Source organism: Oncorhynchus masou, chromosome 29 (assembly GCF_036934945.1).
Source record: "Oncorhynchus masou masou isolate Uvic2021 chromosome 29, UVic_Omas_1.1, whole genome shotgun sequence".
Classification (NCBI taxonomy): Eukaryota; Metazoa; Chordata; class Actinopteri; order Salmoniformes; family Salmonidae; genus Oncorhynchus; species Oncorhynchus masou.
In genome coordinates, this window is record NC_088240.1 from 25,256,943 (window position 1) to 25,278,382 (window position 21,440).

The 21,440-nt window shown below is 38.6% G+C and overlaps 2 protein-coding genes across 9 annotated transcripts in view; one reads left to right on the forward strand and one right to left on the reverse strand.

The window, feature by feature from the left end:
* Positions 1-12,851, reverse strand: part of LOC135519255 (nck-associated protein 1) — a 55,831-nt gene extending 42,980 nt beyond the window's left edge. For 5 of the 8 annotated variants that reach the window (XM_064944388.1, XM_064944386.1, XM_064944387.1 and 2 more), the window contains exons 1-3: positions 12,542-12,851; positions 2,028-2,045; positions 768-878 (exon numbers count right to left, since the gene is read on the reverse strand). In XM_064944388.1, coding sequence (XP_064800460.1) covers positions 768-878; positions 2,028-2,045; positions 12,542-12,661 — 249 coding nt within the window. In that variant the 5' untranslated portion in view covers positions 12,662-12,851. The remainder of the gene's footprint in view (positions 1-767; positions 879-2,027; positions 2,046-12,541) is intronic. The other 3 variants (XM_064944391.1, XM_064944389.1, XM_064944392.1) reach the window with 2 other exon arrangements.
* A 453-nt stretch (positions 12,852-13,304) lies between these two features.
* Positions 13,305-16,283, forward strand: LOC135521145 (dual specificity protein phosphatase 19-like). The gene is made up of 4 exons (XM_064947078.1): positions 13,305-13,685; positions 14,015-14,061; positions 14,153-14,305; positions 15,618-16,283. The coding sequence occupies exons 1-4, from the start codon at positions 13,463-13,465 to the stop codon at positions 15,834-15,836; spliced, it is 642 nt and encodes a 213-aa protein (XP_064803150.1). The 5' UTR covers positions 13,305-13,462; the 3' UTR covers positions 15,837-16,283.
* Positions 16,284-21,440: the final 5,157 nt, after the last annotated feature.

Sequence of the window (21,440 nt, forward strand, 5' to 3'; positions counted from 1 at the left end):
GAATGCTATCATCGTGTTTTTGCAGACATTGATTAAACTTTGATCGAACTTTATTAATAGAGCACCATTTCGCAAGACTAGCCTGTTCTCTAGGAGTAGAGCAGAGAAGGATAGGATCCTGCACATGCTCAGAAGCATCGGGACATTTAGCTGTTGAGAAATAAAGTCAAGAAAAGTCGAATCTGCGGCCACTCAGTAGAAAAAAAAGGAACTATGAGGAGCTTCAACTTACCAAAAGAATATTCCAGAAAAAAGCCAAGAAGTTTAGCATGCAAAAGAAAAACACAGACAGTAAAACATAAACCACTGCAGCAAAAAGTACAACAACATAGCAAAACACATCACAGCTACACCAAAGAAGCAATTTAACATTTCTAACAAAATATAAAGCCAGCCAACGGTGATAGCTGAGCATTGGGGATAAAAATTACTTGAAAAGACAAACATGGTGAGAATATATTAGTTGCACTGAAAATGTTTAGCTATAAAGATAGAATTAGCATACATAACATTTATGGAAATGTACATGTGGGTGGTACACCAATAATGAAAAGATAGGATGATGAATCTCAGATAAAATGTCATTTACAATTCCTGTTTGATCCCCCCCAAATGTTTTTATTAAAGTATGACAAAACACAACATTTATTGTACAGACCTAGTAGTTCAATAGAGAAAGGACTGCATATAGTATAGATACAAAGGCTTAAAATTAGCTTAAATAGAATGTAATATATATGTAATATACATGCAAAAGACAGACTTACATTGTTGTTGCGTGTTTCAACTGCTGGGAATTTTCTGACAATGAACTTGACAGCGGACTCCAGGTTCTTGTCTATTAGATAGGATGGTTTTGCTTTGGGGTCACCACAAGCCTATAACGAAGAGGGCCAAAAACACAGACAAATGCTAAAGATGCATCAACAATAATACTAACAACATATCAACAACAAAACATTGGCAGATAAGGAGTGATAGGATGATAAGTCAAATTAAGAAAGTGGTATTTCGGTCACGACTTGAAAATACATTGAGAGAGACTGTGTGAGAGAGAGCAAGTGAGAGAGCGAGCGAGCGAGACATAGAGATAGAGACACAGAGATAGAGACATTGAGAGAGAGAGAGAGAGCGAATACATTTCTACTGACAGAGTGGTATATGGGAGGTTGGAGAGCAGTTAGTGAGAAAGCAGTGCATAGGCATATTTCTACTGGGAGAGAAGATAGTTGAACTGTGTGTTACATTTTAGATGTTAGAAGCAACAAATAGTTTGCAGATGTATGTTTGAGGTAGGGCGGTGTATGGTATATGACACTGGGCATGCACTTCAGCCTGACAAAACAGGAATAGCAATGTTTTAGTATTCAGTCTATAACACGTAAGAGTTGAGGTTCGCAATACACTCAAATGAACACAGTACAGCCGACAGACATGTAAAGAAATAATATGAGCTTGATAGAAGTATGAGAACAGTTATAAATGTTCAAATCCCAATATGATCAAGACTGGATTTAAGATTAGTGATATGATGCCATGGATCCATGCAGGGAATACTTTCATTTTGCAGAGGAGAGCAGAGCTGTGTTGAATTGCAAAATGAAGTGTCTGAATTCAACTAGGCCCTATGTCTTCCCATTGCCTGATCTTCAATCCCTAAAGATACATTATTTTTGTTTTTGTGGCGCAAATGTCCTGGAACTGTGAAACTGTTCAATTTGATGCTCACAAACCAAAATAATGTATTCTGATCTAATTGTTAGGCTATAGCTGCTCACCGCTTTTCATAACAAGCTAGATAGTCTGCAACTGTTAGAGAAAAAAATTCACACTAGCAAATATGATATCTATTTTGACCTAGTGAAATAATCAGAGAGATTCAACTGAAATTTGGGATGGGCCTGTTTCTTGAATTGTGAACGTTGTTAGTACTGAAAAGCATACAAATAATTCTGGGACATGATACTGGTAGGAAAGCAAGGAAGGGTAGAGGGAGAGGGAGAGATTTAGGGAAGAGCTGAGCAAACCTTCCAAACTTGTCCTTGCTGAGGGAAGCATTGTGATAGAAAGAGAGAAAACCACACAGGTAAACATGGGTAAAGTCAGGTAAACACAGGTAAAGTCAGGTAAACACAGGTAAAGTCAGGTAAACACAGGTAGAGTCATGTTTAAAACATAGAACCATGCATCTACATGAAAAAGGCTTTAGGTTTTACTTCCAGGATAGTTTGCTGAGGAATAGTTTGGCTTTATACACTGTGCACAATAATTAATGTGCTGCTTGTAAAAGCATTGTTCAACAACTAGCTCAGCCTATGGTGGAGACACTCCTCCTAGAGTAGTAACACTGTAGACTGTAGAGTATCAAGGCTTTAAGTTTAAGAAAGGATATACAGAGCCTCAAAAATATTGTGACAGTGACAATTTCATTTTGATTTGGCTCTGAGGTTAAATTGCAAACAGTCTGCTTTAATTTGAGGGTATTTATACTGAACAAAAATACAAACGCAACATGTAAAGTGTTGGTCCCATGTTTCATGAGCTGGAATAAAAAAATCCCAGAAATGTTCCATATGCACAGAAAGCTTATTTCTCTCAAATGTTGTGTACAAATTTGTTAACGTCCCTGATAGTGAGCATTTCTCCTTTGCCAATATAATCCATCCACCTGAGGTGTGTCATATCAGGTGTGTGGCATATCAAGGTGTAGCATATCAAGAAGCTGATTAAACAGCATGATCATTACACAGGTACACCTTGTACTGGGGACAATAAAAGACCACTGATGTGTCAAATTTTGAGGGAGCGTGCAATTGGCATGCTGACTGTAGGAATGTCCACCAGAGCTGTTGCCAGATAATATAATGTTAATCTCACTACCATAAGCCGCATCCAACGTCATTTTAGAGAATTTGGCAGTGAGTCCAACCGGCCTCATAACCGCAGACCACGTGTAATCACACCAGCCCAGAACCTCAAAATCTAGCTTCTTCACCTGCGGGATTGTCCAGCCACCCAGACAGCTGATGAAACTGAGGAGCATTTCTGTTTGTAATAAATCCCTATTGTGGGGAAAAACTCATTCTAATTGGCTGGGCCTGGCTCCACAGTGGGTGGGCCTGGCTCCCAAGTGGGTGTGCTTATGCCCTCCCTGGCCCACCCATGGCTGCGCTCCTGCCCAGTCATGTGAAATCTGTAAATTAGGGCCTAATGAATTTATTTAAATTGACTGATTTCATTATATGAACTACAACTCAGTCAAATTGCTGAAAATGTTGCATGTTGCGTTTATATTTTTGTTCAGTATAAATCCATTTAAGGTGAAGCACTTAGAAATTACAGCACTTTTTCTACATAGACCCCTCATTTTAGGGGACCAAAAGTATTGGGCCAAATCACTTATACAGTGGATTCGGAAAGTATTCAGACCCCTTGACTTTTTCCACATTTTATTATGTTACAGCCTTATTCTAATAAGGTATTTCTGTTTGTTATTATTTTTGAAATGTGTTAACATTTCTAAAAACCTCACTTTGTCATTATGGAGTATTGTGTGTAGATCGATGAGATTTATTTAATTTTATTCATTTCAGAATAAGGCTGTAATGTAAAAAAATGTGGAAAAATGGAAGGGGTCTGAATCCTTTCCGAATGCACTTTATGTGTATTAAAGTAGTCAAAAGTTTAGTATTTAGTCCCATAATCATAGCAAGCAATGATTACATCAAGCTTATGACACTACAACTTGTTGGATGTATTTGCTGCTTGTTTTGGTTATGTTCCAGATTATTTTATGCCCAATAGATGGTTAATGGTAAATAATGTATCGTGTCATTTAGGAGTCACTTTTATTGTAAATAAGAACAGAATATGTTTCTAAACACATCTACATTAATGTGGATGCTACCATGATTACGGATAGTCCTGAATGAATCGTGAATAATGATTAGTGAGAAATTTACAGACACAGAAAAACAACAACAAATGTGTCATTGTCCCAATACTAAAGTATAATGCAACAAATTTGACTCACTGTACTGTTAATTTCCTAGATACATTGCAATATAAAAAATGTCTAACAGTAAAATGACAAAATTCACTTTGTTGTAAATACAGTATTTTTCTTTAAAATTTGCAAAATCAAAAGGAGTAAACAGAAAATATATTTCTCTACTTCATCCAACACAACCATGGTCTGAGACCCTAGTTAAGGTAAGTTGGTCTAATTTAATTTAATGAGCAGCACTTAGGATCCCCATTAGCCGCTGCAAAAGGAGCAGTTACTCTTCCTGGGGTCCACATAAAACTTGATATAATACATAGTACAGAACACTGTTAGTCAAGGACGTAAATAAATCAATTTACAACATCACACATAGCCTACATACAGTGCCTTGCGAAAGTATTCGGCCCCCTTGAACTTTGCGACCTTTTGCCACATTTCAGGCTTCAAACATAAAGATATAAAACTGTATTTTTTTGTGAAGAATCAACAACAAGTGGGACACAATCATGAAGTGGAACGACATTCATAAATCTACCAAGACCTGGCCGTCCCTCTAAACTTTCAGCTCATAAAGGAGAAGACTGATCACAGATGCAGCCAAGAGGCCCATGATCACTGGATGAACTGCAGAGATCTACAGCTAAGGTGGGAGACTCTGTCCATAGGACAACAATCAGTCGTATATTGCACAAATCTGGCCTTTATGGAAGAGTGGCAAGAAGAAAGCCATTTCTTAAAGATATCCATAAAAAGTGTTGTTTAAAGTTTGCCACAAGCCACCTGGGAGACACACCAAACATGTGGAAGAAGGTGCTCTGGTCAGATGAAACCAAAATTGAACTTTTTCGCAACAATGCAAAACGTTATGTTTGGCGTAAAAGCAACACAGCTCATCACAATGAACACACCATCCCCATTGTCAAACATGGTGGTGGCAGCATCATGGTTTGGGCCTGCTTTTCTTCAGCAGGGACAGGGAAGATGGTTAAAATTGATGGGAAGATGGATGGAGCCAAATACAGGACCATTCTGGAAGAAAACCTGATGGAGTCTGCAAAAGACCTGAGACTGGGACGGAGATTTGTCTTCCAACAAGACAATGATCCAAAACATAAAGCAAAATCTACAATGGAATGGTTCAAAAATAAACATATCCAGGTGTTAGAATAGCCAAGTCAAAGTCCAGACCTGAATCCAATCGAGAATCTGTGGAAAGAACTGAAAACTGCTGTTCACAAATGCTCTCCATCCAACCTCACTGAGCTCGAGCTGTTTTCAAGGAGGAATGGGAAAAAATGTCAGTCTCTCGATGTGCAAAACTGATAAGAGACATACCCCAAGCGACTTACAGCTGTAATCGCAGCAAAAGGTGGCGCTACAAAGTATTAACTTAAAGGGGCTGAATAATTTTGCACGCCCAATTTTTCAGTTTTTGATTTGTTAAAAAAGTTTGAAATATCCAATAAATGTCGTTCCACTTCATGATTGTGTCCCACTTGTTGTTGATTCTTCACAAAAAAATACAGTTTTATATCTTTATGTTTGAAGCCTGAAATGTGGCAAAAGTTCGCAAAGTTCAAGGGGGCCGAATACTTTCGCAAGGCACTGTATCAGTACATGCACACAATATCTAGGTCTAATACATAATACAGTGCACATTACAATATATATATATATAAAATGGCTGTGTGTCTTCACAGTCCCCTTTGTGCAGTAAGGTGTTCTTTTATCTGTATTTTAAATCTGGTTTTATTGCTAGCTTGAGTTACCTGGGGTGGTAGAGTTCCATGTAGTCATGGCGATATTTAATACTACAATCCAATGATCGTTATTTTTTCACTCATTATGTGATGCACAATGCAGAGAATACCGGAAGAAGAACTATAATATAATTACGATAGTGAATTATTGTAATGTTTGTTTATGTACCAATTAATCCCATAAGGGATGGGTTGCCAATTGGCGATTTGACACGGAAACATGTGCTTCCCAGCCTTTGTTCTGGACCTGGGGACCTTGACTGTGAAGAGACCTCGGGTTGCATGTATTTTGTTATACTGATGAGTGTCCAAACTGTGTGCCAACTGCTTGAACAGACAATTTGGTACATTCAACATATCAACACCTTGCACAAAGACCAAAAGTGATGCAGTCAATCTCTCCTCAACTTTGAGCCAGTAGAGACTGACATGCATGTTACTGACACTTGTCCTCCGTGTACATGTAAGTGTGATACGTCCTGCTTTGTTCTGGACCATCTACAATTGACCTATGTCTCTCTTTGCCACACATAACCACACAGCTGGGCAGTAGTCCAGGTGTGACAAAAGGCTGTAGGACCGGTCTGGTCAACACAGATGTCAAGAAGGCAGAGCAATGCCCTATCACGGCGGTCCACAAGAATCCAAATAGGTCAGGTCAAGTTTGCAATGAATAACTTCAATCAGACCCCTCTCCATCTCTCCTTTAATAAGCATCCATGTTGTTGTCATTCTGTTAGGGACCTGTTTTCAGCGTATTAAGTCTCCAGTCATATGATACTGAGTTATGATTAATAAGTTGACTGTTTATAGACATAATTGGTGAATACCTTTTAGCGTTTAATTTGGGAAATGGTAACTGTTTAAAGAACTGCTCTCGTGGTGGCCCAGATCCTGAGTTAATTGTTACATGATTAATTGAAAATCGGGTAACAATTAAGATAAATAACAGTCTTCATATTAATGTTAAAGTCAAGTCACGACAATCGACAGACCTCTTCCCATTTTAGCAACCATTGAGTCTGTATGTTTTGACGATGATAGCTTGCTATCTAGGGTTACCCCCAGCAGTTTAGTCTCCTCAACTTGCTTAAATCACCACATTATTTAATAATATATATATATATATTTTTTAATTCAATAAAAATTTTAAGATACTTAGCACCAGCCTATTGCTAGTTACCCACTCTAAAACTGACTGGAGATCTACGCTAAGGGTGTCAATTATTTATTTTACTGCTGCAGCCAACGTGTATACTGTTGAGCTGTCAGCATATGTAGACACACAGGTGGTATTCAAGGTCAGTGGAAGGTCAGGTAGCCTAGTGGTTAGAGCGTTGGACAAGTAACTGTAAGGTTGCAAGATCGAATCCCCGAGCTGACAAGGTGAAAATCTGTCGTTCTGCTCCTGAACAAGGCAGTTAACCCACTGTTCCTAGGCCGTCATTGAAAATAAGAATTTGTTCTTAACTGGCTTGCCTATTTAAGAATAAAGGTACAAAACAATTAACATTTTAAAAAGGTAAAAACAGAAAACAGATATGGCCCTACCCGGCTGCCCAGCGGTACGCCACACTCAACTGAATGTACATGAGAACATTCCATTAACGAAAACCCTCTGTGTTCTATTAGATAGGTAACTCTCAATCCATAATAAGGCAGAGGATGCAAATCTACATTTTTTTCAGCAATAGGTTATGATCAATGACATCTAAAGCTGCACTGAAGTCTAACAGAACAGCTCCCACAATCTTCTTACTACCAATTTCTTTCAGCCAAGCATCAGTCATTTGTGTCAATGCCGAGCATGTTGAGTGCCCTTCCCTATAAGCATGCTGAAAGTCTGTTGTTAATTTTCTGTCAAATAATGTTGCATTTGATCAAACACAATTTTTTCAAAAAAGCACTTGAAACAGGCTGATTGGTTGTCTGTTTGAACCACTAAAGGGTGCTATGCTATTCTCGGGTAGCTGAATTACCTTTACCTCCCTGACACACCGTCGATTAGGCTTAAATTGAACATGTGGCAAACAGGAGTCACAATGTATTCCGCTACCAACTTCAGCGATTCATCATGCAGGTTGTCGGTACCAGGTGATTTTTCCAGGACTGACAGTGTACTGATGTCCCCAGGGCGAACAATTCTTTCCCAGTGCTAATACAGTGCTAACTGTGCTTCTCCAGTTGTAACAGTGCTTCACCAGTGCTTTCCCAATGCTAACAGGGTCATTGGAGAGAGAGTAACAGACTGAGGTCAAGGCTGTTTCCTCATAGAAGACCCTCCCTCTGACCACATAGTAGAGACCCTCCCTCTCTGCACACTCAGTCAGTCTCTTGTCTATAACAGGACTCTTGTCTATCTGGACTCAGTCTGAAACACACAATACAAAGGAGCTAACTGAATTCCTTTATTACCCACTACATCAGTGTTCTAATGAACTGTTGAACTGATTATTGACATATGGATGGATGATTTATGTTTTTTTCTGCTGTATTTCTATCTGTTTTTACTACATTGATTGCTGTTTTTGTGACTGTGTCTCTGTAAGTACAGTATTTCCCATTGGGATCAAACTGTATATTGCTATTCTGTTCTAATAATGTACCTACCATACAGTGGGGTCCATACTGCCAGTTAAGCTTCCACTATATTGGTGTTGGGTGCATAGTTTAATGTAATTCTTCTCAGGCTGAGTTGCTAGATACAGTAGGCCTTCAGTACAGTACCATCTTCCCTGATATATATCTCCTCTCTACTGACTAGTCCTGCATAAGAACATCCTACATAAGAGTGGGCTTCCTGTTGTCTCTGTAAAGACTAGGAGGGTTCTGAGGAGGGGCTCTGGGCTGCTTCCGGTTTAGATTTCCCTTTCAATTATATGACGTCATAAGAAGCTCTCCTCTCCACAAACAAGGTTATTTTTGATCATTCTGGAAACCAACAAATTATTTTTTTAAATGCTACATTGCATTATAAGGGGGTAATACATGCTTATGACAAGTCTTACAATGTACTATAACTACACCGTAAAGTATTATACCGGTTACTCACTTTTAAAACAAATATTGCACTCGGGGACACTGATATACTACATAAACATTATCGTGACAGAAATATTATCAGAAATATTTTCATGGGAATCGGGCGGTTGTGTAAGTTACATCAATATAAAAAGCAATACTGCTGGCCCAAACAGTAGTGTCCAACTTGCAGCCAGCTGTCATAGCAGGGGTCTCATTGTTTTGCTGTCAACAATGCTTAACTATAAGCTCTTCTTGGTACACAATCCCATATTGTTGGCCACTGAATCTTCAGATTCACGTTACTTGCCGAGTGGATATGAACAAAATACAATAGATCTCTATTTTGGACCAATTATCTGTTTAATTCTGTTTGATAAAGCAGCTTGTCTAAGGTTGATTTACTGAGGTAGGCCTAGTAGACTTGTGCAGTACACTACAGTAAAGGGATACACCTGTGGTAGTAGTATTACATCAAATTAAATTGTATTTGCCACATGCTTTGTAAACAACAGGTGTGGACTCACAGTGTAATGCTTAGAAGGCTTGTGCAGTAGTAATGGGCAGTAAACGTGTGCCGTAGGCCTGCTGCAGAAGTGTACAGTTGTTTGATTTACTGAGGCTGAGGTAGGCCTTTGCACCAGCCTACAATCACAGTAGCCTACAATCACAGATGAAACAGAAAAAGACATCTGAGAATCTTCCTAAATTATTCTGTCAGCTAGTATCAATGCCTACCAGTTGCTAAGCAACAGATCTGTTAGTTCAATGCACAAGCATCAACCTGCCGCCACAGTTTCAATAAGTACAATATGTTTTTTGATAAAACAAGAAATGTACCATGGGTATAAAACCTTTGGCATGTAGCCTATTGTGTCATGCTGAACATAAAAACGGAGGTATATGAATGGAAATATATGAGTAATAGGCTGAATATTACACACAAATTGACTGTAACAGGGCGTGACAAATTGTCACAACTAAGCTCTCGCGTGTTGTGACAATCCTGTATCTTGCGGCCATCATGATAGTCATCTTGTGTCCTGGGGTACGTTTTTTTCCGTCTGAATTCTGTATCTGCACAATGTTTCTATCACATCTAACTTGAATTGAGAGTTGAGGGAGTGAGACACAGAAGATGATTGTGAGGTGCCTATAAAGGGATAGGCCTACTAGGCCAGGTAGACCCTCAGCACAAGGGTTGGTTTGCTGGAGGGTACAAGCAGACAGACAGTCAAGGCAGAGAGGCATGATTCTCCACTAGCCTCCATTCAGCTACACACTGGACAGCCTCCAGCTATCTTCTATCTGCTGCCAAGTCAGCAAAGAATCTCTAATACCCAGTCATTGTCCCAAATGGCACCCTATTCCCTATATAGTACACTACCCTGGTAAAAAGTAATGTACTATGTAAGGAATATGGTGCCATTTGGGACACAAAGACAGTACTCTCTCTCATCATTAAAGGACTGACTGTCACCGTATCAAAGTCATTAAAATGGACAGCTACACTCTAAGAATGCTCGTCTCTGTTACACTGAGTGAAACGTCTAGTAGGGTTGGTTGGTACCCAGATTTTCATACTGTCATACCGTCTCTGTACCGTACTGAGGTATAAGGTATTACTGAATGTGCACACAAGGGACACACAAAACCATTTTAGCAGGGATCTTGATCCAGGATGGAATTGAATGTTTCTGCTGTAACCAAGAAGCTTGATCATTACATCTAGCCACTTAGCTAGCAAGTTAGCAAACCAAATACATAGCCGGAGCCCTGAGCTGGATATAGATTTCATATAGTTATACTTATACTTATAAGCAGTGGTGTAGCACGCACCCCCGGAGCTGCTACAGTTTTAATGGTATTGAAAATCATACCTTTGATATTTCGAAATACCTCGGTATACATTATAAATGGTATGTCGCCCAAACCTAACGTCTAGTATGGAATCTGCCATTCATGCCACACCTCGCCAGTCCCCACTATGAATAAGTAATATATCAGTCACCCAAGCCACGGACTGTTTACCTGGCTACCGTCTAGCAGATGGAATCAGTACAGGTGCATCAGATCCAAGACCGAGAGACTAAGAAACAGCTTCTATTACCAGGATATCAGACTGTTGAACAGACATCGCTAGCCGTCTATCAGGTCACACACACACACACACACACACACACACACACACACACACACACACACACACACACACACACACACAAAACGCTGCTGTCCCATGTCAGAGACATTGAACCACTGGACACTTCCTGTTTCACACTGAGTATTTAAATACTGTATTCCCGACATAACGCATTCTAATATTCATACAACTGTACTTTGTATTTAGTTACACTGTTTATACACACTGCATATTTATTTATATACTGGATTCTTGACATTGCTCACTAATATATCTACTGATGTACTTATCATTGATATCTACTGATGTACATATCATTATCCCGGTGTACATACATATAGATTGCATTTTTATTACTGTTACAGTGCTATTTGAGTTGTTAATTGGATTCATCCTGACGTTCTTGATTGCTTATTGTAACTTGTTTACTCTTTAATTATTTGTGTACTTATTTGACATTATACTGCATCATTTGGAGCTAGTAATACAAGCATTTTGCTGCACCCACTATAACATCTGCTAAACTGTGTACGCAACCAATAAACATTGATGACTTTTTTAAATGATAAATTAATAGTGAATACTAATACACTAGTAATAATGCTACTAAAAGTGGTTTTCTCTGTAGGGTTTTACAATGAGCAAATTAAACACCATGGGCCAATTTCCCAGACACAGATTAAGAGTCTTGGACTAAAAAGCACAAGTCTTAATTTGTGTCCAGGAAAGTGGCCCTAGTGCGGAATCGGTATATCACAACATCCCCACTATCACTATGAGTAAGTGTAACAAACAAATCATAAGTATCTCTAAAACTGTGGCTTCTTTAAAATACTTCTCCCTTCTATCTCAGGAAAATGTGTTTACTGAATGTTTTTCAAACCAGGACCAGGATACAGTATGTGCTCCGGTGCATCAGGCATTTATAACAACTACATAACAATCATATAACATACATGTATACCAACTGTAGATACTGCCGTGCCATTGGTTAGTAAGTAGTATGCTTCAGTCATGATGTGCCAATATGTGTCTGTCAGATGGTAACTGCTAATCTGACTGATTATAAATGTGTTCCCATTATATTGATCTCTAACTTCAATCTTAGCATTGGCTAAAGAACCTAGAAAAGCATTCCTTTGTCAATTTATTTAACTAATATTGTGGAGCCTTATGCAAGTATGCGGGAGAAACTATGTAGCTAGCTAGCCGTCAAGCACAACAATTACTGCAAAGCTAGGCATGTAGTTACATTATAGGCTATTTCAGTGAGATACTATTTTATTTCAAGCCAGTGAACCATAGCTTTCAGTAAGTAGCCTATGAGTTATTATTCTTTTTACACGAAGATTGAAATAGACCAATCTCAGAAAACAGTGATTTATTTGTCCTATTGATGAGTGGGCTTGGCTAGCCAAATTACGTTAGCTTATCTGCAACACATTTTCAAGAGGGCCTTGACTGGCATTCTGCAGCCGTAGTTGTCATGAATTGGGTTTCAAAATAAAGGTTTCTGCCATACACCACATATGAGTTTAGGGGGTTTGATCTTTCAATCTCTTGAATGCAGTACAATTTATTATGAGCCGAAGAATTACACTGGTACCTTACCTTCTTGATATTATAGATGCGAGTGAGCATTCCGATGCCCCTGTCGTTCAAAATGGTAAATTTCTCGGCCAGTTTTTGCTGGCCAGGTTGGAGCGAGCCGCGCGACAGTGTTGCCGACATAGCTACTGATTCTTATAAAATATTTGTTGTAGAATTGCTGCTGCGTTTTGTTTGTTGTGAAAATAGTGACACTCCAGTGCTACAATGTTACAATTCGCCCATTATGTGGGTGGAGCGGTTTCGCCAATCCCCACTCCTCTATCCCGTCGCGGTTTTTACTAGGTGTTGTCCTATTTTACGAAAACGAGGCTGACAGGCTGTTTCCTGCAATCCAAATGCACGTCACGTGACCCGCATTTTATTATAGGGAAGGAATATGGGCCTATATGTAGGCGGCTACACCCACGACAAAATAGTTCTCAAGTATTTGATCCTACATTGAAGGCCTACATTACAAAGGCAACAATAAAGTGTGGCTGGATGTCTCAATGTGAATATTTTATATTAATGTCCTAAATCCTCAGTTATGTTTGACCATTATGATGACAGCATGTAAAATAGACTTTGAAATACTATACCACTGCACCAAACTGAATAGCCTATGGGACGCACACACACACACACACACACACACACACACACACACACACGCTTCATGATGGCATCATGTGATAGTGACATCTGTGATGCCTAGAAAAAGACTCTGGTCCCCCATAAAGGCTGAGTGACTAATCTGAGTTCTCAATTTTCAAGTTGGAGTTGACAAAACCTCCCCATCAACATGCAGGAGTCCATTTGAAGCAGAAGCTTGGCACTGTGATCATTACATCCTATGGAGTAGCCTAGACTGGAAGAGCGGCAGACCAATCTAACACTGGATTCTTTTTTTCTCCTTTGCTTTGTTTTGAGAAGACAAAGGAGATGCAGTCTCTTGCCCAGGAAATCAAGACATTTTCGAAGACCAATTTGAGAAAGCAATGCACCCGCGTGACGACGTTGAGCGGCAGGAGGATTATTGAGACATGGAAAGGATCGACTATACATGTTGTAGAGGATAAAAGTCAGCCTGAGACAGCATGCGGCTATGTACAGGACAACAGCTGGGACGTACAAGTTGGAGTTATTAAACCTTATTTACTATTAGGTGAGTGGATGTCGATGAGATATGTGTTATTGACAGGGGATAATTGACAGGTGCCTACACAGACACACATACTGTAGCTGTCAGTATGATATGAGGCCTTACGTTTTCCGTTTGTTGTCTCTGAGACGGAGTCTACTGGATTATTGCATGTAAACACATTTAATTTCCCCCCTATAGACAGTTTAAACTCATGTTTTTGAAAAAACAACAACATCTTTATCATTATTGAAGTAAATATCCTAAAAATATCTATGCTCAGTTAATAATATTTCAATTTAAAACAATTTCTTACAGGCTTTCAATTTGATGGTTGTTTTTTCTTGTTGTAGGCTCACAAGATGCTGCACATGACTTTGGCACTTTGAGAAAATATAAGGTATTGTTTTATTTAATAGAGATAAGCTTTATATTTAACACAATTTTCTGTCTTGTTTTGGTGTTTCATAGATGTTCTTCTTCCATTTCAGGTGTCCCACATTTTGAATGTAGCCTACGGTGTTGAAAACGCATTTCCAGACCTGTTCATTTATAAAACACTGAGCATTCTGGATGTTCCTGATACTGACATAACATCCTACTTCCAAGAGTGCTCAAAATTCATAGACCAAGCAAATGCAGAGGTAAGTAGTATGTGTTTTCACAACATTGTAGGCTAATGTAGTCTAATTGGGGGCTGCAATATCCAGTTTCCTTTTCTTTTTCAATTTATGCTTTAATACCGTATCTTTCACTGCATTCATCTTACCTGACAGTTTCAACATTCCTACTCATCATGAAAGATGACACATCATGAAAGATGTTTTATATCAAGGAGAAACTATGCAGTCACTTTACCCCTACCTATATGTACAAATTACCTTGCCTAACCTGTACCCCCGCACATTGATTCGGTGCCGGCACCCCTGTATATAGCCTCGTTATTGTTATTTTTCACTTTCGTTTATTTAGTAAATGTTTTCTTAACTCCATTTATTGAACTGCATTGTTGGTTAAGGGCTTGTAAGTAAGCATTTCACGGTAAGGTCTACCTGTTGTATTCGGCGCATGTGACAAATACAATTTGATTTGATAATCACTTTTGCTCTATACAGTACATACTGTAGGCACAATTACTTTACTTTAATAGTAATTTCTTTGAGTGTTCAAGTTGATGACCTGGCATATATATGATACTGGACAGCAGTGAGCCAATGCAAGGCCTCCCTCCCTACCAGTAGGTATCTAGGCATCCTCCCTACCTCTGTATCCACACTGTAGTAAATAATACAGGGCTGAGTTTTCACCATGCATAATTTAGCATGTTGTAGAAAGATCTTATCACTAGTGGCCCTTTGTTTGCTATACAACCTTTTACCAAATCGCTGTGCCTATCACGCAACAACCTGACACTGTCACATGTTGCAAATTCACCAAAGGTTTATGATTACAATGACTGGTCCTATTGGAAATAAGTTTCCACTCTCTGTTGAATGGAGGTCAGTGGCTCTTTTTACTTCCCTATGTAATCTGGGATACCATGCAGGGGTAACTCCAACTGCCTAATCAAAGCATCCATGTTGCCTTTAGCTAAGTGGGAGAATAACTTTATCACCTTATAGCTTGTAATTTTCCCATTATGTGTGATTAGCATAAAAGTATTTTATTAGATTGACCTGTGTGAATTGAAGACATTGGATTCAAATTTAAAGCACCCGAGCACATCAGGTCTCATGCTTTGGACTGGAAAGCACTAAACTGACATAAGGCATCATATTCCCCCAAAACAGTTCTTACCCCAGGACACTTCAACAGGTTTCCTGGGGTAAGGAACACATTTTTTAAAATTAAGTCCCTCAGTTGACCACCTGATTACTTTTATGTTCAAGCTGGGCTGAAGTGTGTTTGTGCACATTCTAATAACATAAGGCTTGTTTCTCTCGTCTTCCCCCTCAGAAAGGAGTTGTGTTGGTTCACTGCAATTCTGGAGTCTCGAGGTCAGCCTCGGTCGTCATTGGGTACCTGATGTCCACAGAAGGAAAGCCTTTCAATGATGCGTTTACCTTGGTGAAATCGGCTCGGCCAGCCACGTGCCCAAACCCAGGGTTTCTTGAACAGTTGAAAGGTTTCAAACCGAAAGGGGGCATAGAAGCAAATGGTGTGGGCTATGCTTGAGCAACAACAGCAACACCTCCAGGGCCAGAGTAATGCATTTCATCATCAGCCACTGTTTCTCACAAGGAGGCCGTTCTGATGTGTCCAAAATTGTGCCCTATTTTCCTATACAGTATAATGCGCTGGGGCCCTGGTCAAAAGTAGTGCAACATATAGGGAATAAGATGTCATTTTGGATCTTACTATGTCCCCTAATACCCAAGGTACCCCAACATCATGTTGAGGTGTTCATTTGATGCCATTTTTTCAAAAGCCCTACAATGCCCTGTCAATATACACTGTGGGTCCAGAGTTATTCAACAGTTAAACATCTATGTTAACAATTTCAATAAACCACTGAGGGTGGTAATGAGGCCACAATGGAATTTAAGAAAGGTATAAATATACAATTCTCAACTTGATGAACCATGTCTGTACAACAATTCTTAAGTTCATTTTGAGTCTTTCCTTTTTTGTACCAAAATGTGTGAGGTGAAAGTTAGAGAAAACTGACTAAACTGTATTATTTAATATAGTTTTCATTTTGTTAACTTATATCTTGGTTTAAGAAATATTATGGATATCCTTACTTTGTCTTAACATATTATTTATTGCATGTTGGGATGTTATCTATGGCAAGGGATTTCAGAAACGTTCCTTGCCCAGGGTCCCCCACCAATGCAAACCGACAACCCCGGGACTCCCATCATTTGTTAGCAAAAAGTAAAATAATGTCTTGTCTTATCATTAGGTGAATGATAATTGCAAGTGTAAGTAATCAATTTTAAATTAATAGATTTGGTTTGGACTGTTTAATTATTTTAACCTAGCCGCAGTTCATTGCAAGTGTAAACTCGACTCAACTTGCTGTTGTGAAGCAAATTTTCTGCAACTCTATATATTTTTCCATTGAGTTGAGAGAACATTTAGCAGATTTGAAGCTAATTTCCAGCAATTCTATGCATTTTGCTGTGGCTATCGCTGTGTGCTTCTGCTCAAATATTATTAAATCAATGTGCATGTGCCCTGGAATTTTTGATTCTCCCTGACTGTCTAGCTTTTATTTGATTGTTAGTTCTCAAAGATGCTACTACTACATAGTTCAATATATTTTCTGCATGCTTTCTATCTAGTTTAAATTGACACTGAAACTGTTTTTCCATCCTGAAATGGCGGCCTAAGAATTTTCTATACAAGAAACAACCCTGGTAATTAGCATCATATTAAAGGAATAATTCGAGATTATGACTATGAAGCCATTTATCTACTTCCCCAGAGTAAAATGATAGCATACTAGCTAGCATGCTAATGGTTCCTGTAGACTTCCAGTTATTGTGCTCACGGTAGTTAGCATTGGCTCGTGAAATTACCTCTAACGTCCTCCATACTGGACGCAGAGACTTAACAATAGTATCCACGATGGTATTCTGTTGTAGCAGCGATATTCATAAAAAAATATTTTTTTCACATAAAATCTCCCAAAATATTTCCACCAAATTTGAAAACCCCTGATCTATGCGACGTTTAATAAACTAAGAGAATAATATAGTGGAGGCTAGATTTTTTTGTTGTTGTAACAGACATGCATTATTTTTGATGTTATTATTATAAGTTTTAAATGTTGTTGTTTTTTATTGCAAAAACAATTACTCTGATTGTGGGTGTTTGAAATATGATGTTTATTAATGTTAAATTATTTTATATGAACATGTTTGATAAAATGTTATGAACTCTTGTTCTAGAATGTAAACATATAATTATTCTAGTTACTTATTATTCCATACTCAATGGAGGCTAGGCTACTGCTAACATTTACAACATAAGATATGTTTCGGGAACTAGTGTGAATTGCGTTGTCAAGAACCTGTTGATTAATGCAGAAATGCACCCTTTGGATCAATGTGTGTGTGTAAATTCAGAATATGTTTGAATAAAATATTGCTACTGAAGAGAAAATCTCCATTCAATTGAGTTTATAACGTTATTCTATCCTTGTTGGCTGATTATCGTGACATTAATTACATCTGCTTACAATGGCAGTATTATGTCCTCATGCATAATAACCACTTATAAACATGTTATAATTATGTAATATAACATTTAGTAGGCTATAAACTACTTAGACAGGACTAAACTCTTTGGACAGATGCACTCGATTAATGGGCTTAATATCACACATCGTCAAAGCAGTGTAATTTGATGATTAGAACATTATTATTAGCCTACACATTAAGTATGTTAACATGCACACTAATAATTCGATATTAACCTGATATTGCAGTAAGCAGAGTATGTACATAGTCACTTAAACACCTTACTCTGCTTATCAAATCGGCATAAGGCCTAAATCTAAGTAAACATACGCCGATTAAAACACTTGGTTTTCTGAACAATCTTTTGAATTGTTATGACATAGTAATCTGAGTACAAGTGGTGTATTTGATCTGCGCATGTGCCAGCACCAGCAGGGCAAACCTCCCTCTTATGCGCGAATGAAGTGAGTTCACAAAAAATAAAAGTATGCATTTTAGAAATAGTTTTCATGTCCAGACTTTATATGTCCGAATTCAGAATCAAATATGCTTCACAAAAATGACATGGTCACTGTGTTAGAACGTTTATTTTGATTGGCGATTTTCTGCATTTATCAAAAGTCCCATCAGGTACTGATGTCAGATGTGTCCATGTAAATAGGATCATTAGGGAGTCGTTCTTCTCGCAAAGCATGTAAACGTTTTCAACGAACTATTATATTAATCTGACTATCCACTCACATGTTTGAAAAGGGCACAATAATGGCAAATGCCGTTTGCATTTACGCTTGTCAGGTTCAATCCCAACAGAGCGGTTCTAATATTGCAGCCTAATAAGAGCGGTTCTAATATTGCAGCCTAATCGAGAGGATGCTGTGGTAGAAAAGACAACTGTGTTTAGACTACTGAACATCAATAGCTGGGAAGTGACACCACGAAACTACTAATAGGCTACAACTAGGCTGTATGGCATGCTCCATATTTTGTGAGAAAAAAATCCACAGGCGAATATTGCATCCAACAGGTGTGGCCATGGGCTTTCTATCGCTGTGAGGTTTCGCTCGCGGGAAGGCTGTACCTCTCACACGTTGACAAGTTTCGGCGGGGAATTCCGTATTCTACATGGGCACTCTCTCTTCGACCCTCACGCGACGGAAAACGGCAGTTGTCTCCGTCATAGTCACCGAGCGAGAAGAACCGGTTTGGACAGCAGAGAACGAGGACCACCTGACCGAAGCTGGACCGAGCGCCGTCATTAAAAATGCGGTTCAAAAGGTCGCTCGAGAGATGCAGAAGGTGTCTGTCATCAGCGAAGAAGGCAAGTGCTGAAACTTTCGTTGCCCTTATCAACGCATCATCAACTGTAGTCAATGTGAATGCCAGTGCGCTGAATGGAGAATTAAAAAAGAGTCAAGTTTCTATATATTGTAGGCTAAACACTACATATATTGTGCACTTCAATAAAGGGCTTACGATTTAAAATATTTATGCAGGTATTTATGTCATTCAGTTCATTCAATGCTTCAACGTAATTAACCTACACTAAGTGTACAAAACATTAAGAAAACTTTCCTAATATGGAGTCGGAAAGCGTTCCACAGGGATGCTGGCTCCAATGGCTGGATGTCCTTTGGGTGGTAGACCATTCTTGATACACAGGGGAAACTGTTAAGTGTGAAAAACCCATCAGCGTTGCAGTTCTTGACACAAACTTGTGTGGTTACCACCATACCACCATACCCTGTTCAAAGGCACTTAAATATATTGTCTTGCCCATTCACCCTCTGAATGGCACACATGCACAATCCATGTCTTAATTGTCTCAAGGCTTAAAACTACTTATTTGAGTTGCCTCCTCCCCGTCATCTATATTAATTAAAGTGGATTTAACAAGTGCTCAATAAGGGATATCAATATGCGATCATAGCTTTCACCTGGATTCACCTGGTCAGTCTATGTCATGGAAAGAGCAGTTGTTCATAATGCTTTGTACACTCACATTGTCTCTGACAGACTACAACTTTTAATTGTTTTTTTTAATAAACTGTAGAAAGTAATTAGTTCTGCTAACATTTTTTGGGGGGGAAACCCGTTGCCTAGAACAATTCTAGTAACCCAACTCTGTAACGCTCGTCGTCGGTGGAAGGAAGAGTCGACCAAAGCGCAGCGTGGACAGTTTTCATGATATTTATTTTCAAGAAACACTCAAACAAAAATAACAAATTCAAAAACGAAAGCAAACAGTTCCGCCAGGCACAGACACTAAACAGAAAATAACACCCCACAAAACCCAAACGGAAAATCACAACCTATATCTGAACCCCAATCAGAGACAACGATAGACAGCTGCCTCTGATTGGGAACCACACTCGGCAAAACAACAGAGAAATAGAAAACATAGATTTCCCCCCAGTCACACCCTAACATAGAGAATAAATAAGGATCTCTAAGGTCAGGGTGTGACAAACTCAAAGTATTCCAGTGTTCAATAGTTAAAGTACACTGAACAAGAATATAAATGCAACATGCAATAATTTCAGTTACAGTTCATTTAAGGAAATTCATCAATTGAAATAAATAAATGATGCCCTATTTTATAGATTCCACATGACTGGGAATACAGATATGCTTCTGTTGATCACAGATACCTTAAAAAAGTGAAGTTGCTGGGTATTGGAGGGAACTGGAACACTATCATACACGTCAATGTAGAGCATCCCAACAATGGGTGACATGTCTGGTGAGTATGCAGGCCATGGAAGAACTGGGACGTTTTCAGCTTCACAACACAGATACATCAAGTAATTGTTACTCAGCTATCAATGTGACTGACTACTACTTTATTATTTTAAGAAAACAAGTAAAACATAATAGAATCCAGTAAGAACAACTTATTTAATAAATGTTAGATTGATTTTAAAATATTAAATAATCATAACTTGTAAAAACGCAATAACTTAACATTAGCAGAACACAAATATTTAAAGTTACATTTACTGAATAACTTAACATTGGTTAACAGTACTGAAAAACATTAAGTGAAAGAAATCATATTGACATATGAGTTAGTACCACTTTTATGATTTGAGTTCTACTGACCATTAAAGATGTTTGAGTAGGCACTACTCAATTTCTTTAATGAGTTAGGCAGTAACTTTTTACAGTGTAGGGTATCACCTTTATTTTTAATAAAAGCAAGATGAGTCTCAGAGGGTTTGTAGTAGCCTAAACACGATTTCATGTAGACCTCATTATCTCCCTATAGATATAGCCTACACTCTTAGAAACAAGGTGCTAAGTAGAACCCTATATGGTTCTTTGTTCCATAGGGGAACCCTTTGGTGCTAGGGAGAACCTAGAACCGTCTATAGTGGGTTCTTCATAGAACCCCCTGAATATGGTTCTACCTAGAACCCTATATGACCGGTTTTTCTTTGGTGGGTTCTTCCTAGAAACCTCTATGAACAGTTCTGCCAGCCTTATTAAAATTACATTCTTTATGACAATACATTACATATATTGCAAGGCCTTTCTTTGTGGGCCTAGTTATACCCTAACACAGTGGTGTTAGAAAACCCCTGGTTTACAGATC